The following is a 16,574-nucleotide window of genomic DNA, read 5'->3' on the forward strand; positions in this document are numbered from 1 at the left end:
AGAGAAAAATGGTACTAGTATCTCATCTGTAAGTAAATGACAATGTACACCATGGAGTTGGACCAGATCTAGAGTGTCACTCAGTTCACAATTTACAAATAGTTTTGAGTTCATATATCAATCATGGGAGCAATGAATAAACTCGGGTGGTATAAGCACACTCTGCCGAGCTCCTCTGCAAAACAAGCACGCAGCACGCCCAAGCATGCGCTATGCTGTTAGTCCTTCCAACTACACAGTACAAAATCATGAACTCAAACCAACCACCAATTGGTCGCTCAACTAAGCTAGTCAATCGTATCAGCTACACGCTGTGGCGCGATGTTCCTCCAAAGGGGCATTGTGCATCAGATCATAATGCAAATCATCATCCCTAGCCACTTTCTCGCATGCAGTTGCCCGGAAGAAGATAGCGGTACTGGTCCATTTTCTCCAACAGATAAGCAGGAAGGTGAACAGCTGAAAATGTGCTAGGGATTGGCCCCAACTTGGCAATGATCTCTTGGAATGTATACTCTTCGGGAAGCATGTCAAAAAGATCAGCTCCTTGGCATATCACATGCTGAATCCTTTTGGGGTTCAAGAAGTACTTAAATCTAATCCGGTCAACATGGCTGTAAGCCTGCATTTTGAAGACAAAATCATTTATGTGCCGGAAGCAAAAGCTGCAGTGCCACCCTGAGTCGGCCAGAAGGTCGTCTGTTTGCCGGAAATGCGCATACCTCGTCTTTCCAGCCCGGTATCTGTGTATTGAAGCCCTCCAACTCTTGTCGTCAAGGAGAAACTGAAATGAGTAAAGATAGTTCCTGAGCTGGAGATGAAGCACTTCAGGAGTGTCATCACACCACCTCAAGAGGTTGATTGTATGGCCACTGGGGATCTCATCAACATCAGACATGATCAAAAGGTCATCATCTGTGATTCCAGCAATTTTGATAAGCTGGTCAAGAGCAACCCTTTGATATGACTCCTCGACAAATGGGTTCTCCCCCTTCACAAATCTTCCACCTATCATACCATAGGTCAACCGTGATTCAGCAAATTCAAAACGTTGACGGTTTTCCTTGAAGTGGAGATCCTTTTTCAGGCCAGTGAAGGTTGAGTTGGACTCGAGCAGCACAAATTCTGACACATATGGGCTAAGCTCATGCCAACGGATATCAAGAATGTCAAGCTCATTGCTGAAAAGCACAGCATCAAAAACACGGCGTGGAGTTTCCCTGACTTTCCATCCATGCAACTTGCATAGGTTTGCCATCGAGACATTTTCATGATAGTAGTGAGGAAGCACATTGAAGGGCTTTGGCGGTTTTTCCCAGATCGGTCGAAGAAAGTAAGTCACCTTCTGGCCATGAACATATATAATGAATATTAGAGCTGGCACACCAATCAAGAGGATCAGAAGTGCCCTCAAATCAAACCCCCGAAGCGCACACTTCAACCTTGACATGCTCAGAATTGCCTTTGAACCATGCTGCAAATGAATTTCAGAAAACGAGTGAGAAATCAGGCTGTCAACTGAAACCAAAAGAAACCCATCTTCTTCACATAATTATTTCAACACCAATCAACTGCACAAAACACAAATGAAAATTCAACAGCATTGGTTCTACCAAACCAGAGGATCAGGTTATCAGTACAAATTGCCAAAAATTTTAAGTTGTAACATCCACCGTGAATCTAGTAGCAGCAATAACCAAAGGATAGTAATTTTTTTTATTTAACAACAACGTTACAACTACAGGATCATAGACAGTAGAATGTGTGCATATTCCCGGTTAAAAACTCAATGCTCATATCCATGATAAGCTAATGCATATCCACCCAAAAAGGAAATCAGCTGATTGTTTATGTTCCATGAAATTGTTATCTTTGGCGGCATGAATAATCCCTCGGGAATTTTGCAAAAAGTAAAAGGCAGATACTTGTAACATCCTTATACAAAGGAAAAGAAAAGAAAGATTCCAGGATTAGGCTGGACAACCAATTCGGCCAGCTCGCGAGATTCTACCGGCGCCAGAAGCATCCAAGCTTGAACTTCACCTAATCCCATCTCCAGCACAAATAGCCCCCAACAAATAGAAGATTAAAATATTCCAATCAGCAAGCACTTATGAATTATTATGATTCCAGAGCAATAACCAATCCAAAATCGAAGCAGCAAGCAAGCAGTTCTGCATCCCTACTTTTATTCGATCCAAACGCAATAAAATAGCAAAAATCGAAGCATCAAGCAAGCAGTTCTGCATCCCTACTTTTTATTCGATCCAAACGCAATAGAATAGCCGAAAAAAAGCAAGGCACCAAGAAGAACGAGGGGTGCTTGGGCTTTTTCCGTGGACCGAGCAATCCAGCGCGAAAATCCCAACGCGGCGGGAGAGAAAGGGATAGATCTGGGTGGGACGAGAGAGGAAAACAGAATTTCACCTCGCTGCCGCCGCAGACGCCCCCGCAGATGCCGCCGTCGTTCTTCTTGCAGTTGTAGTAGCCCGCCGCCTCCATCGCGTCGGCAAACGCGCGGAGCAGCAAAGGTGGGGACGCGCTGCTCGCCGCCAATGGCGACGCGTGCGTGCGTGCGCCCGCCCGCCGATAGGCCGACGCAGCCTAGCCCGGAACACCACCACCACCGCCGCCGGCGATCGCAAAGCAGTTCACACGTCCCCCGCGCCTCCGACCCCGGAGATAGCACTACTCTTCTCGCGTGCGCCGGCGAGGGGTGTCGGGATTACGGCGGTGAGGGGGGTGGGAAACGGAGAAGGGGAGGGGATGGGGAGGGGGGAGGTTGATGTGGTGGTGGTGGTGGGAGAGGAGGAGATCATGGGAAGGGGAGGGAGGGTAATTATAGCCGTTTGCGCGTGGGCGCGTAGCATCTGGCGGTGGCCGTCGCGGTGACGAGGGAGGAGAGGAGCCGGGTCGCCTGTTTGTCTCGTGCTGTATCGTCACGATTAAAGGGCTTCAATTCTGGGTCCGTGTTTTGTCTTCTTCTTTTAAATTTAGAAATTTAATCGGATTACGATTTTGGAAGGAAAAAAAGGGACTACTCGTACAATATATTTTTTTTAAAAAAATAAAAGAATCTTGTAAAGGTTCATGTGGCGTATTGGTATTGGGTCTATATTTTTCATCTCGGATTGGGATTTGGGAAGCCTTTTCAACAACGGATTGAAGTATAATTTATTAAGTATTATAACATGAACAAAAAAAGGATTAACATGTTTTTCTTTCTAAAGCACCTTTTGTTTATAATTTTTTTCTCAGAAAAAAACACAATATTTAGCTGTTCGGGATGCGGGTGTGTTAGAAACGAGCGAGTAGAAGTTAGAAATGTGTAGTATGGAACACCCTAACTCTCAAATCAGGCAAATGAGAATTTAGTCAGCGGAATTATGAAATAAATTATGGACTGTTCAGATTGTAGCCAGAATAAATCTTACCAAATTTTGGCAATGTCAAAATTGTGTCAATTTGGCAATTTTCCCAAGTTTTTTAGGATTTCTTATGTATTTATCAAAGTTTATAAAAAACTAAATAGATGCACATCTTTGATAATTTTACAAAAAAAATAGTATGGTTTGAAATGGCACCAATATGAACAATCCGTTAGTGCATGTAGCTCTGCTCTTATTTAAATTAACCTGATTATGATATTAAACGAGCAAATTAGAATTTATTTGAGGGTATGTGAATTAGTACTTTTTTACATGTAGAGCCAAGGACAAGATCAGGAAAACACGGACGGTATAAAAAGCTGAAAAGGACACTGCAAAGATATGGGGTGTGTTTGGATGAGCTATGGCTTTTGAAAAAGTAGCTGTGATTTTTCGAAAATCAGTTGTGGAATATGTGCTGTGGCTTTTAGAAAAGCTCGTTTAGTTTAATAGCTGTAGCTTTTAAAATAACTAGTCCCACTTACAAGCGAGCCCCACATGTTATACATCCATTGGAAAAGAGGGGAAAAAGAGAGAGAAAAAACAAAGACGCGCGCGGTGTCGGCCTCGGCGGCGGCGGCGGAGGAGGAGGCCTCGGCGGTGGCAGAGGAGGAGGCATACGCATGCGGCGGCGGTGGGGAGGCAGACGCGGGAGTTGACCTTGGCGGTGTTGGAGTCGGCCTCGGCGTCGTCGGAGTCCTCGACGGCGGCAGAGTCATCCTCGGGCGTCGGCGGAGTCAGCCTCGATGGCGAGGAGGAGCGGCGGCGGCGGAGGCGGACGTGCGCGGCGGCGGGGCGAGGAGGAGCGGTGGCGGCGACGAAGTGAGTAGGAGGAGGAGCGACGCCCGTGGAAAGTGATGGGAGAAAAAAAAAACAAGCGAACCGTTTTTTTTTAATGGCAGAGGTGGGTAATTTTTTTCCCCTAAAAATAGGTGAAAGCAGGGGGGTAGATGTGCTTTTGATTTGTACTACACTAAAAACTGGCTTTGAGTAAAAGCAGCCGTAGCTTTTGAACCCTTTGGTTGGCTTTTGGCTTTTCCGAGCAGGTTGAAAAGTCCAACCAAATACACCCATAGTATACCATTTTTTTAAGGAAAAAAAATATAAAATGAGATGCCGGGGTTAATATCGATTTGTGTTAAGACCATAATACACACTCAAATGTAAAAGAGCCAAATGGATGATCCGCCTCTAGATGGGGAGATTGGCAAAATTCATGAGCAACACTATTTGTTTTCTTCTAGTTTTGATGACTCTTTTAACTTTTATTTGTGATTATAGGGAAGATGAATAATGGTTACGATTGGTTGAGAGGAGTATGTAAAAAATAGTTTTGTTTAGAATAAAATTATTGCGCTAGAAACCAAACGTGTTTCTACCCATATCTGTGTGTAAGTATTTCCCATATTTTTATTATATGAAAGACATGTGCACGCATATCACTATATATGCACATCGCACACACTCTCCGTAAATGTGTCCTTAACACACCCTCAAATTAAAATGCACATGGCAACGACAAATTCATAACCTTCAATTAATTTCCTTTTTATCTCTCTCTCATTATATGATAGGTAAATCGATTTTTCAGTGCCAAATGTGTATCTTTGGCACGCTGTTAGTTTGAAACTAAGTCGAAACAAATACACGCTTTCTCAAATATCTTTGGCACGAAGGAAAAAAAAACCCTGTCCTGGTTGGATTCGAATATTTTTTGCATGGATGATAATGACGAGGATCTAGGATGTAATAACAAATCAGGCATCTCGGCGAGATGCTTCCTATATGCTGATCCATGTACTTAGTGCCCTGCACTTTTTTTTTCTCTCTCTCCATTCATTCTTTTCATGACATGGAAGTATGGAACTATGTTAGACTGGGGCTAAATCATGGCAGACCATGTGCAAATTGCCAACTAGCGTGTGGCCTTTTCTCCATATTAATAACATATGCTAACTGTTTGAATGAAATAAAGTAATCCCAAATGTTAAAAGCAGCTGAGCATGTTAAGGTGTACTACTAAGATATATAAAGTATTGACAATCTAGTAAGTTTTCTTCCAAAGAGAAAGAGAAGGTTATGAACCGATAAGAAAAACATACATTTAGTACGTCCTCCCTCCATTCTTATTTCCATACGAAGTTGGTTAGTTCAAATTCAAGTAACCAATGTTACATAAGAAGAAAAAAAAAGGAGCATATAACAAAAATACTGCAACAATGTGACCAATTCTCATCGAGGAAATAAGCGCGCGCACATAATAATTTTATTACCTGATAATGAAAAGAAAATCAACTTAGTACTCACATAAGCTAACAGAACGGCCATCTCGAAGAATAATATTAGATATTTTCTCCGGTTTTCAGAAGATGTTGCCGTTAACTTTTAAAAATATGTTCGATCATTTATCTTATTCAAAAGCTATGAAAACATGTAAAAATTATAAGTCATGTGAAAGTTACCTTTAGTGATAAACTAAACCACAACAAAAATAAATGATAATTATTATGTTTTAATACGACAAGTGTGTACTTATAATCCCATAACTGATTAAGAAAACCATTCCAACTGAATCATTGAGAAACACAGCAGAATTGAACAAGTCATTGCAGCGAGTGACGAGTCGGTCAGCGGAGCATATGCAGCAAACACTCGAAACAATCAGATTCTGACTGCGCGGCGCGGTTCCTGTGTCCTGTCGTCTCTTCTTCTTTCCCTGAAAACGGAACCCGTCAACACTGCATCGCTGCTTCTCCTTTTCGTCGATCGATAAGCAGCATATGCTGTCTTTTTCTTTTCTTCTTCGTTCGAGCCAAAGCCCAAATTAAGGCAAATTATCAAAGTGCAGAGTTTGTAAGTGTCAGCGTTGTAATGTGTAATTCTAAGAAGAAAACAGAGTCATGTGCCGCGTTGTGTTTTCATTTTTCTTATTTTTCCTTGTATCGACTGCTCGTCGATACTACGTACTTCTCCTTGGTGGAGCTTTAGCTAAACTGTACCACGGTACAGCTCACATGTGTAATGGTTTTTGAGTTTCTCGTAATGTATAATTCTACGGTCGTCGCGAAGTCATGTTTGATATATCTGCTTTTGAGATTTTCTTGAGTAAAGTATAAGTTGTGCCAAACGACAGAATGATGCAGTAATTGTCGAGTATTTTCTATAAACTTGTTCAGATTGTAGCTAAAATAAACTTCACTAAATTTTGGCATGATTTCTTATGTACTTCCTCCATTTCACAATGTAAGTCATTTTAGTATTTTCCATATTTATTTTGATGTTAATGAATCTAGACATATATATCTATCTAGATTCATTAACATTAATATGAATGTGGAAAATGATGGAATGACTCACATTATAAAACGGAGGAATTAACCAAAGTTTGGCAACAAACTAAACATAGACATATTTTTAGCAACTATGCCAAAAAAATGATATGGTTGAAAATTGCATCAATCTGAACAGCCCATATGTATAAAAAACTTAACCTAGCAGGGGTCTACAACGAATCTAGATATGAGCCTGCTAGGTTGAGTGTTTTGAAATGGAGTGAGTAGGTTTTTAAGAATGAACTAAAGCAGGTACTACTCAACACTAGATTTTTCTATAAAGTAGTATATTCTACACAGCCATACCTATATAAGATGGTTGCAGCAAAACGCACACACGATATCAAAAATATAAATGACAGTAGAAATTATTCCTTACTCCCTTCATCCTAAAATATAAAACTTAGAATCGGGTGAAACATTTCCTAGTAACCTGTTCAGATTCATAGTACTAGAAAATATCATATCCGATTTTTTTAATAAATTATATCCGATTTTGAGTTCTTATATTTTGGGACTACGGAATACTCCTCTCTCTCCAAAGAATATTTGGAATGAGCTTCAGTCGGTGGTGAACCAGTGATTGGTACATGAACCAAAGGAGCTAGCCGTTGCCTCCGGATTAAGATAATCTGCACTAAGGCAGAGAGCTCATATGCTAACAATAGTCTACTACAGTAACTACAAAATGGTACTGTAGCAAAACTCCTGTAGTAACAGTGAGCCCTTAGGTTTAATATTGAGCCTCTCCTGTACATAGCACGCTACAATAGCGATGTAATATGAACCGTTAGATTACTGTTCCTTATCTGTGTTAGGCTATTCCCAACTCAAGACCCTAGATATAGTTTTTATAAACTCTACATCATCAAGAAACTAGTACTAGACACTACTCTTCTAATACAAACACCACTATTCCATACTTAAATTTAATGCTACTTATCTCACATAATGTCTTGGATATTGTGTAGAAACCAAGTCTCATGCAAGACATGGTTTCCTTCTATTTTCTCATTTATTCACTTGCCACATCATTTTTTATTTTAGGTGACATCTTATTTAATGTTATAGACACCATCCCAGTCATTGGATTAGGAATGGCCTTAGTACCTCTAAGAGCAAGTCTAATAGTACAGTCCACTACTAGCTTCAATTCATCTATAGCCAATCTAATAGCCAATTATACAATAGTTCTTACTATACTATTAATATATGGTCACACCTATCATACACACAGTTGTCTTAGAATCCGTGCTGCAGCTGGCTACAGATCTGTAGCCCCTGCTTTTCTCTCTCATCGTTTATCTCATTAAAATATATTTATAGCTGGCTAATAGTCTGCTATTATACCTTCTCTAATGGAGACAATCTGAATTCTACCCACATGGGCATGTACCCCGGGCCACATGGAGTATTATGTGGGTATTGGCAAGTGCCCAAGCACACTGCATTTTGATTCGGCAAGTGACGACTTGAGTGTTTATTCCTCCCAACATCTTAAAAAAAATCTAAAATTAAATGTGATATAACGAATATGGACAGAAACCTGTCTAAATTCGTTACGAATCCGAACAGACTCCTGTCCAGATTTTTTATATTAGGATATGCCACTTTTAATTATAGGTTTATTTTTGGGACGGAAGAAGTATGATTTAGATGCAAAAGGTAATGAGCCGTTGCTGGGGTCACCCGTGATTTCGTCGTCATTGAATGATGGGTACTTAGACGTAGCCATGTGGATAATTTAAGAGCGCATTTTGCAATAGGATTCAACTTATCTGTCTATTTCCGTACGTGGATGTGACCTAAGATATGGTTTACTTAGTTTGATGTCGTAACAATGAAATTCGGTGGTATCAAAGCCGGGACAAGTTTTTGCGATTATGAAATTCGTTTTAGTCTTGGTACAGTTAGAAAATGATTGTTGTTTTATTTTTCTTACCAGCCCTAGCGCACTCCGATAGGAATTACTCCATCCTTCATAATGTAAATCATTCTAGTATTTTCCACATTCACATTAATATTAATGAATCTAGATATATATATCTATCTAGATTTATTAACATCAATATGAATATGGGAAATACTAGAATGACTTATATTGTGAAACGAAGGAAGTACCAAAATAAAAATAAAAAATCATACTAGTACAATCGAAGGAAACCCGGAAGAACTATTAAAAAACAAGCTTGCGTTGCTGTTCTTGACTTGGACCAGGCAAGTCGTAGCCTTTTGACGTTTGGTAACGCCGCTGTCTAAGACGACTTATAAAAAAATTTAACATCTGTCAATGCATCGCCATTGGGACGTGCAGACTCGATCAACACGTACGGGCAGTATCTAATTAAGCGCGTCATTTTCTGCCGTTCGCAGATACTATACCGTCTACCGGCCCGGTTGCACTGCCAAAACCGGCGGCAGTACAAAACCCTGCATTTTCTGTAATATTGTTCCGTCTCTCTCATCGTTCTTGATAGTAAAAAAATAATAATAATAATCTAAATTAAAATGTGATACAATCTTAATATTATGGATCTGAACAGAATGTCTAGATTTATACTATTACGATGTCACACTCCGTTTTAAGTTTGTTTATTTTGGAACGGAGGGGAGAAATTCGAATGAAATGTATACGTTGTTTCGTCTGAATATATCAGAGAAATGAGTTCTTAGCAAGCATTTTTTTTAAGCACAGTCCCAGTGCAAATTCTGAACATGAACTCTGAATCTCTGATAATGCCGCTGTTGTCTTGAGCCAGAATAATTAAGCTAAGAAGATAAGGCAAATACGGTATTTAAGGCTTAATGTCACTGAAATCTACTCCCTTCGTCCATCGGTCCATATTGTACATGAATCTGTCTCGCTGTCATGAGTTCTTAATAAATGCTAAAAAAACGCATGTTGTTTGTCTGAAACTCTGAATATATCAGAGGAATGAGTTCTTAACAATCATGCTATTTTCAGTGCATTCGTTGTGAAAAATCTAAACATCTCTGATGTTTTCTTGAGCTAGAAAGATACAGTTTTGGTTCTGGCTCTTGACCGGTACTGCGAGCTTGAAAAGTCGGAGGCCATATCCAGATATATATGCCATTTGTCGCACAGATTTGAAGAGTATTTTGTTCCGTTGCTTCTACCTCAGCCGTTAATCTTATGTAGAAAGATAAAGCCAGAGAGAAACACAAGCTACAAAGATAAGTTGTGTGCGTACAGCTTACCAAAGCAACAATACAAGGAGCAACAAGAGGAAAGCACAAGAGAAATCTGTGGACTCTGAACTTTCTGAACTTTTCTGAAGAGATAGTGGACTCTGAACTTCCTTGAAACTGCTTGATGGCCTGTAGGCTTATAGTTAGCCTGTGGATCGGTGGATGTTCAGAAATACAGAATAATCAGAGAGGTAACTAGCACTAGTATAATTCAACTAGGGCATCTCTTAGGCAGTGCTTATGTCCAGGAAATTATATATCATGGAACATTAAGAGATTATTGCTGCAGAGTTTTTTTTGTGCCAAATTGGAAAAGGAGTAGAATATGTAAACATATGCCTGCCAGCGCCAAAGATGACTTGGAAGCAAGTCAATGAGGCTTACTCATGCATAGCTTCAACAAGTTCAACAAGAGAGATACTCCAAATTCTTGCATTTTGGCACAATGGCCGTTGGCTGCTGGGTATCAGAAAGCAATCCCAGTGTCATATCCAAACTCCAAATTCTCCATCATAAACCTCCAAATTTCCAAATCTAGTCAAAATTCTCCGGTTGTACTGCCAAACCGACAACAGTACAAGCCTGCATTTTCTGTCATGCTGATGTCGTAGGACTAGTCATACTGTACCTGAAGTCTGCTTCTCTGTCATCATTCTGCATCGTACAATCCAGTGACATGTATACGTTGTTTTTCTGAATAGTCATCAGAGAAATCTTGAGATAACGGTTATGCAACTGTTTATTAATTTTGGATGGAGATTCACAAACAGAATTCAATAATCGTATACTCCTTATCTTTGGTTGGTAGTTTTTAGTTTGCTTTTTCTTCACGGTTGGTGTCCTCTTTTTTGTGTGTGAACCTTATTATTTTTTAGTGTTACGCTGTAATAATTGGCTGTAGCTCGTTGAGCAAAGCCAGAATATTCTATTCCATTATCTAAAAAAAAGTCATCAGAGAAATGAGTTATTATAGCAAGCTTTTCTTTTCTTTTAGTATAGTCCCTGTGGAAATTCTGAACAAGAACTCTGAATCTCTGACAATAGTGATCTTGAACCAGAATAATTAAGGTCAGAAGATAAGACAAATATGGTATTCAAGGCTTTATCTGTACATTTTGGACATGGCTCTTGACTGGCTCTACGAGCTTGAAAAGTCGGAGCCATATCCAGATATGCCATTTGTCGCAGAGCTGGAGAGTACTTTGTTCCGTTGCTTCGAATTCACCCGTTAATCTTCTGTAGATAGATGAAGCCAGAGAGAGACAGAAGCTACACAAGTTCTGTAAAGCTAATTAAAAGCCATTGTGAGGTATGAGTGCTGAGTACCCAATACTCGTACACTGGGAGGAACAACCGGACAAGAGCTCTTTAGTGGTGATCCAGAAAAAGTATATCAGGATCCAATAATACTAATAATAATATAATTATCATGTATAAGTTTGTAATTAATATATTATAGGATAGATAGAAATTGATATCTTACCCAGTGTCCGGTACAATAGGATAAGTACATGAAGGTATGCCCCTCTCTCAGCACGGGTTTATTATCTTGATGTAATTAACTGAGTTTAATTAAAGTTTATATCATCTTTTAAAAACCTAGACTATGGCTAAAGAGGAATCTTTGGACTCTGAAATTTCTTTGAACTGCATGATGGCCTGTAGGCTGTAGGATGTAGTGAGCCTGTGAATATTCAGAAATTCAGAACAATCAGAGAGGGTAAACTAGTATTCAACTGTGGCATCTTTTTTGAACGAACTGGGGCATCTTTTTTGGTTAGGCAGGGCTTGTGTACACCAGCAAATTTTAAATATGGCTCGGGACATTAAAATATTCTTATTGCATTTTTTTTGCCGGTTTGGTAAAAAGAGAACATGTAAATGTAAAGCATATATGCCCTTCAGTGACTGCCGTACATGACCTGAAAGCAAGTCAATGAAGCTTTATCAACAACTAAGCCTAAGGGACTCACCCACAGTCTTCAACAAGATATATTTACAACCTTAAATCTTTTCTTGGAAACTAGGCAGAAATTGATTAAGCTTTTTATCAGAAAGAAAACGACCACAAAACTGTCACTCCGTATGTCTAAATTCCAAAGTTATTTAGGAAGAGAGAGATGCGTTTCAGATTCAGGGTATTCTTTTACTTGACCCATCAGAATTGAGATTTTCTTTCTCTTTAAGTGGAGGCATGGGCAATGCAAAGATTAATAGCGACATTACATTAGAAGTGGGGATCTACTCGGCCATGATTCTTGGAACCACGAAATCTTTTTGGGTTTTGTTTGTTTCGTCCTAGTGTGCCTCGACGATTTTCAATTGGACGTGGATGGATGCTCACTCGAGGTCCCAGACCACTTTCCGGGCAGCCAATCGTCGACCCTGCGAAAGTCTTCCACTTAGAATTATCAGCGATGCGCTTTGCACTTTTATGCCCTAATGTTTGAATTATTTATGGGTAAGCCATAGAAAAATGAAGAAAAATTGAATGAAACAATTAAAAGTAATTTATCAATAGGACTTTTATATCTACCTGTTACTAGTGGTTTAAAAGGTGCGAGGTGCTCGTGGTGACTTCGTTTCTCAAGGTATTGCGACACAGTCTTCCGAAGATGCTCATAAGAGAAGAATATGCGTGTGCGTTTATAGGAGTGAGCGTGTACACATTATAGACACATGCGTTTGTACTATATTTAAAAAAGGATAATGTTATAAAATGATTACGATGAAAAACTCTGAAATCAATTCCAAAATTAAGTTAAAAATTTAAATTTTAGTTACGGTAGATAAGCTAAGAACCTGACCATGAGAGACCTCGCCTCAACGCAATGCAACGTGTATGAGAGCAAAAGGTAAACCTGCGGAATTCGTAGCTTGCAATGTTTTTTCAAAAAATATTTGAAATAATTTAACAGAATAAAAATCCATAAAAAAATATTTCATTTTTTTTAAAAAAGGAATACTTGCTGGAGCTCGTCAGGCAGATGAACCTGTACATGATGTTTGTCAATCTGGCTGAAGCGGACGTCCGACAAGAACAGCCTGTTCCAACCCACTTCGTCCCACAAAATGCCGCCTTAACATGTCGCTTAACGGCACGAACAGACGAACCCTCACAATAACTAAAAAAATATATATCAGAGAATGTGATAGTTTACCCAACTGAACCTGCCAGCCAAGCAGCTCATTAACCATTACCAAGAGGATAAAATGATAAAAGGCAGTGAAAACACTGCATTTCTTGCCAACCTGCAACGACTCTGGTTGTTTGCTCTGGTTGTTTGCAAACAGTTAGCTGAGACCAAACACCAACTGCATTATACATGTGCTTTCTGTAGTGTACAGCAAATATATCAAATGACAGGAGGATGATTATTGCCCGGAGAATCAATGCAGGGTAACTCATCTGGTAAGTAAATGATACTGTACAGAACAAGATAAAAAAAAATTCTGGATGTCATCCAGTTCACAATCTACAAGAGTTTCTGAGTTCATATATCAACCATGGAAGTAATGGGTAAAACTCAGGAGGTAAAAGCACACACACTGCTGAGCTCCTCTAAAAAAACAAGAACGCAGCGCCCAAGCATGCGCTATGCTGTCAGGCCTTCTTCCAATGTTTGGCTACACCAGTACAAAATCATGAACTCACCCAAATCGCCAAGCGATCGCTCAACTAAGTCAGCCAAATTGTATCAGGTACAACCAATATCTCGCATGTTGTTCTCCAAAGGGGCATCATCCACGATCCCCATGCACATCAGGTTATGCAAGCTGCAAGTGCCTAGCCACTCTCTCTCATGCATCGCCCTGGAAGAAGATAACTGTACTGATCTACTTTCTCTAGCAAATAAGCAGGAAGATGAACGGCAGAAAATGTGCTTGGGATTGGACCCAGCTTGGCAATGATTTCTTGGAATGTGTATTCTTCAGGAAGCATGTCGAAAAGATCGGCTCCTCGGCATATCACATGCTGAATTCTTTTGGGGTTCAGGAAGTACTTAAATCTAATCCGATCAACATGGCTATAAGCTTGCATTTTGAAGACAAAATCACTAATGTAGCGAAAACAAAAGCTGCAGTGCCATCCTGAATCAGCCAGAAGGTCATCTGTTTGCCGGAAATGTGCATACCTCGTCTTTCCAGCCCGGTATCTGTGAATTGAAGCCCTCCAACTTTTGTCATCAAGGAAAAATTCAAATGAGTACAGATAGTTCCTGAGCTGGAGATGGAGTACTTCAGGTATGTCATCACACCATCTCAAGAGGTTGATCGAATGCCCACTTGGAATCTCATCAACATCAGACATGATCAACAGGTCATCATCTGTGATCCCGGCAATTTTAATAAGCTGGTCAAGAGCAACCCTCTGATATGACTCCTCGACAAATGGGTTCTCCCCCTTCACAAACCGACCACCTATCATACCATAGGTCAACCGTGATTCAGCAAATTCAAAACGTTGACGGTTTTCCTTGAAGTGGAGATCCTTTTTAAGGCCAGTGAAGGTTGAGTTGGACTCAAGCAACACAAACTCTGACACATAAGGGCTAAGCTCATGCCAACGGATATCAAGAATATCAAGCTCGTTGCTGAAAAGCACAGCATCAAAAACACGCCGCGGCGTTTCCCTGACTTTCCATCCATGTAACTTGCATAAGTTGGCCATTGAGACATTTTCGTTGTAGTAGTGAGGAAGTACTTTGAAGGGCTTTGGGGGCTTTTCCCAGATTGGTCTGAGGAAGTAAGTGACTTTCTGGCCATGAAGGTATATAACAAAGATCAGAATTGGCAGACCAATCAAGAGGATCAAAAGTGCTCTTAAATCAAACCCCCGAAGTGCGCACTTCAGCCTTGACATACTAAAAACTGCCTTTGAACCATGCTGCAAATGAAATCAGAAGAAAGTGAGAAATCAGATGGTCAACTGGAGCCAAAACCTGAATAGAGCTAAAAGTAAAAAAAGGCAATCTATGTCGATATCCTTCCACAGCCATAGAAAACCCAGTGAAATATATATAAAAACCACAAAGATTTTCAACAACAACGGTTACAACACCCAGGACGTTGGTTTATCAACCACTAGCACAGCAAAGCTTACAAAAGATGCAGGTTGTATGGCAGAATTGAGGATTTTGGCAAAGATGCTTATGAATGTAGTCCTATCAGAGATGACAGTTACAAACGAGGCAGGTTGTGTATGGCAGAATTGAGGATTTTGGCAAAGATGCTTATGAATATAGTCCTATCAGAGATGACAGGGTGGCAGTGGTACTAAGCAATGGAAAGACAATAAAACAGCATAACTTAGTACGCAGGAGTACATGAACACTTTCCAGTGATTCAAGGCACAGAATTGAGAAAGCAAGTTAAAAAAAATCAATATCCTAAGATAGCATCACCGCGGCATAAAGCACAAGATTTTCCAGCATCCACCGTGAATTTCGCGGCAGCATCCAAAAGATAATTTATTTTGTTTAACAATGTTACCACGTACTTTAAGACAATAAAGTATAGCTGGAGCAAAGTACTCATTACCATGTCGGATTATTTTTTTAATTAAAAAAAACAGCATCCCTATGAATAACATGCTAATGCAGATCCACCAAACAAAGAAAAAGTGGGGAATCATCTAATCATTTATTTGCAAAATTATTTTCTTCCACGGCATGAATGATCCAAATCTGGACTGCCACAAAGAGAGATGATTTCCAGATACTTTCTACCAAGAAAAATAATAAAGCTCCAGAATTATAGGCTGGACAGCCAATTCTGCCAGCTCGCGAGATTCTACCGGCACCAGATGCATCCAAGCCTCGAACTCCACCTAATCCCAATCTCGAGCAGATGCCCCCGATTCCTCGAAAGCAATCAAGCAAACCTCGCGACTAAATCAATCGAAAACCTGAGCTCTCCGAGAGAAAGCTAAAGCCACCACTAATCGAGATTGAGATTGAGGAGCAAATTTCTTTTTTTCTCATAGCAAACCAAACGCGATAAAAAGAAAAATAGCAGAACAAGGCAAGGCGCCGTCAAGAACGGGTTCGAGAGAGAGAGAAACACGCGGCGCGGGGAGTGAAAGCGACAGATCTGATGGCGGAAGGAGGAGGAGGAGGGAGCCGGGCCGCTCACCTCGCTGTCGCAGACGTCCTCGCAGATGCCGTCCGTCTTCTTGCAGTTGTAGTACCCGCCGGCCTCCATCCCCGCGGCGGCGGCGGCGGCGGCGAAGAAGACGAGCGAGGAGGAGGAGGATCACGGGGGGAGCCTCTCGACGGGGGGGAACGGGAAACGGCTGACGCGCTGCTCCCGCCTCTCTCCGGCCCACGTCTCCCAATGGCAGGCGGCGGCGGGAGACCTCGCCGGCGGCGAGGTGGGGGGAGGCGGTGCGCGTGCGCTCCCTGGTCGTCTTCTCCTGGTCTTTTTGCGTTCTCCCCCTCGGACTAAGCCCGTAATTACCGCGGCCTCCTCGCCGCGTGCGGCAGTCGGGCCGTCGGGGACGTGTTCCGAAATACGGGGAGTGTGCGGGGGGTGGGAGCGGAAGAGTGTTGTTGGGGTTGGGTTGGGTTCGGTGCGAGAAGGGCGAGAGGGTGGGATAATTGGA

General features: G+C 41.0%; 1 protein-coding gene across 4 annotated transcripts; it reads right to left on the reverse strand.

The window, feature by feature from the left end:
• On the reverse strand, positions 1 to 16,574 carry LOC127762132 (uncharacterized). Of its 4 annotated transcripts, XM_052286507.1 has the most exons (3): positions 2,428 to 2,802; positions 723 to 1,474; positions 483 to 622 (listed from the first exon to the last, which is right to left on the reverse strand). In XM_052286507.1, the coding sequence occupies exons 1-3, from the start codon at positions 2,500 to 2,502 to the stop codon at positions 580 to 582; spliced, it is 870 nt and encodes a 289-aa protein (XP_052142467.1). In that variant the 5' UTR covers positions 2,503 to 2,802; the 3' UTR covers positions 483 to 579. The 4 variants fall into 4 exon arrangements, with proteins under 4 accessions (XP_052142465.1, XP_052142464.1, XP_052142467.1 ...); XM_052286505.1 differs by lacking the exon at positions 2,428 to 2,802 and adding an exon at positions 16,106 to 16,572 and having other exon boundaries at positions 1 to 1,474; XM_052286504.1 differs by having other exon boundaries at positions 1 to 1,474.

Source organism: Oryza glaberrima, chromosome 2, assembly GCF_000147395.1.
Source record: "Oryza glaberrima chromosome 2, OglaRS2, whole genome shotgun sequence".
Taxonomy (NCBI): domain Eukaryota; kingdom Viridiplantae; phylum Streptophyta; class Magnoliopsida; order Poales; family Poaceae; genus Oryza; species Oryza glaberrima.

Excerpts from the sequence above, each read along its gene's own strand:
- LOC127762132 (XM_052286504.1), bottom strand. The coding sequence starts at position 2,502 with ATGGAGGCGGCGGGCTACTACAACTGCAAGAAGAACGACGGCGGCATC. Across the intron at positions 1,475-2,427 it reads GCGTCTGCGGCGGCAGCGAG|CATGGTTCAAAGGCAATTCT; the intron begins GTGAAATTCTGT and ends ATTCATTTGCAG.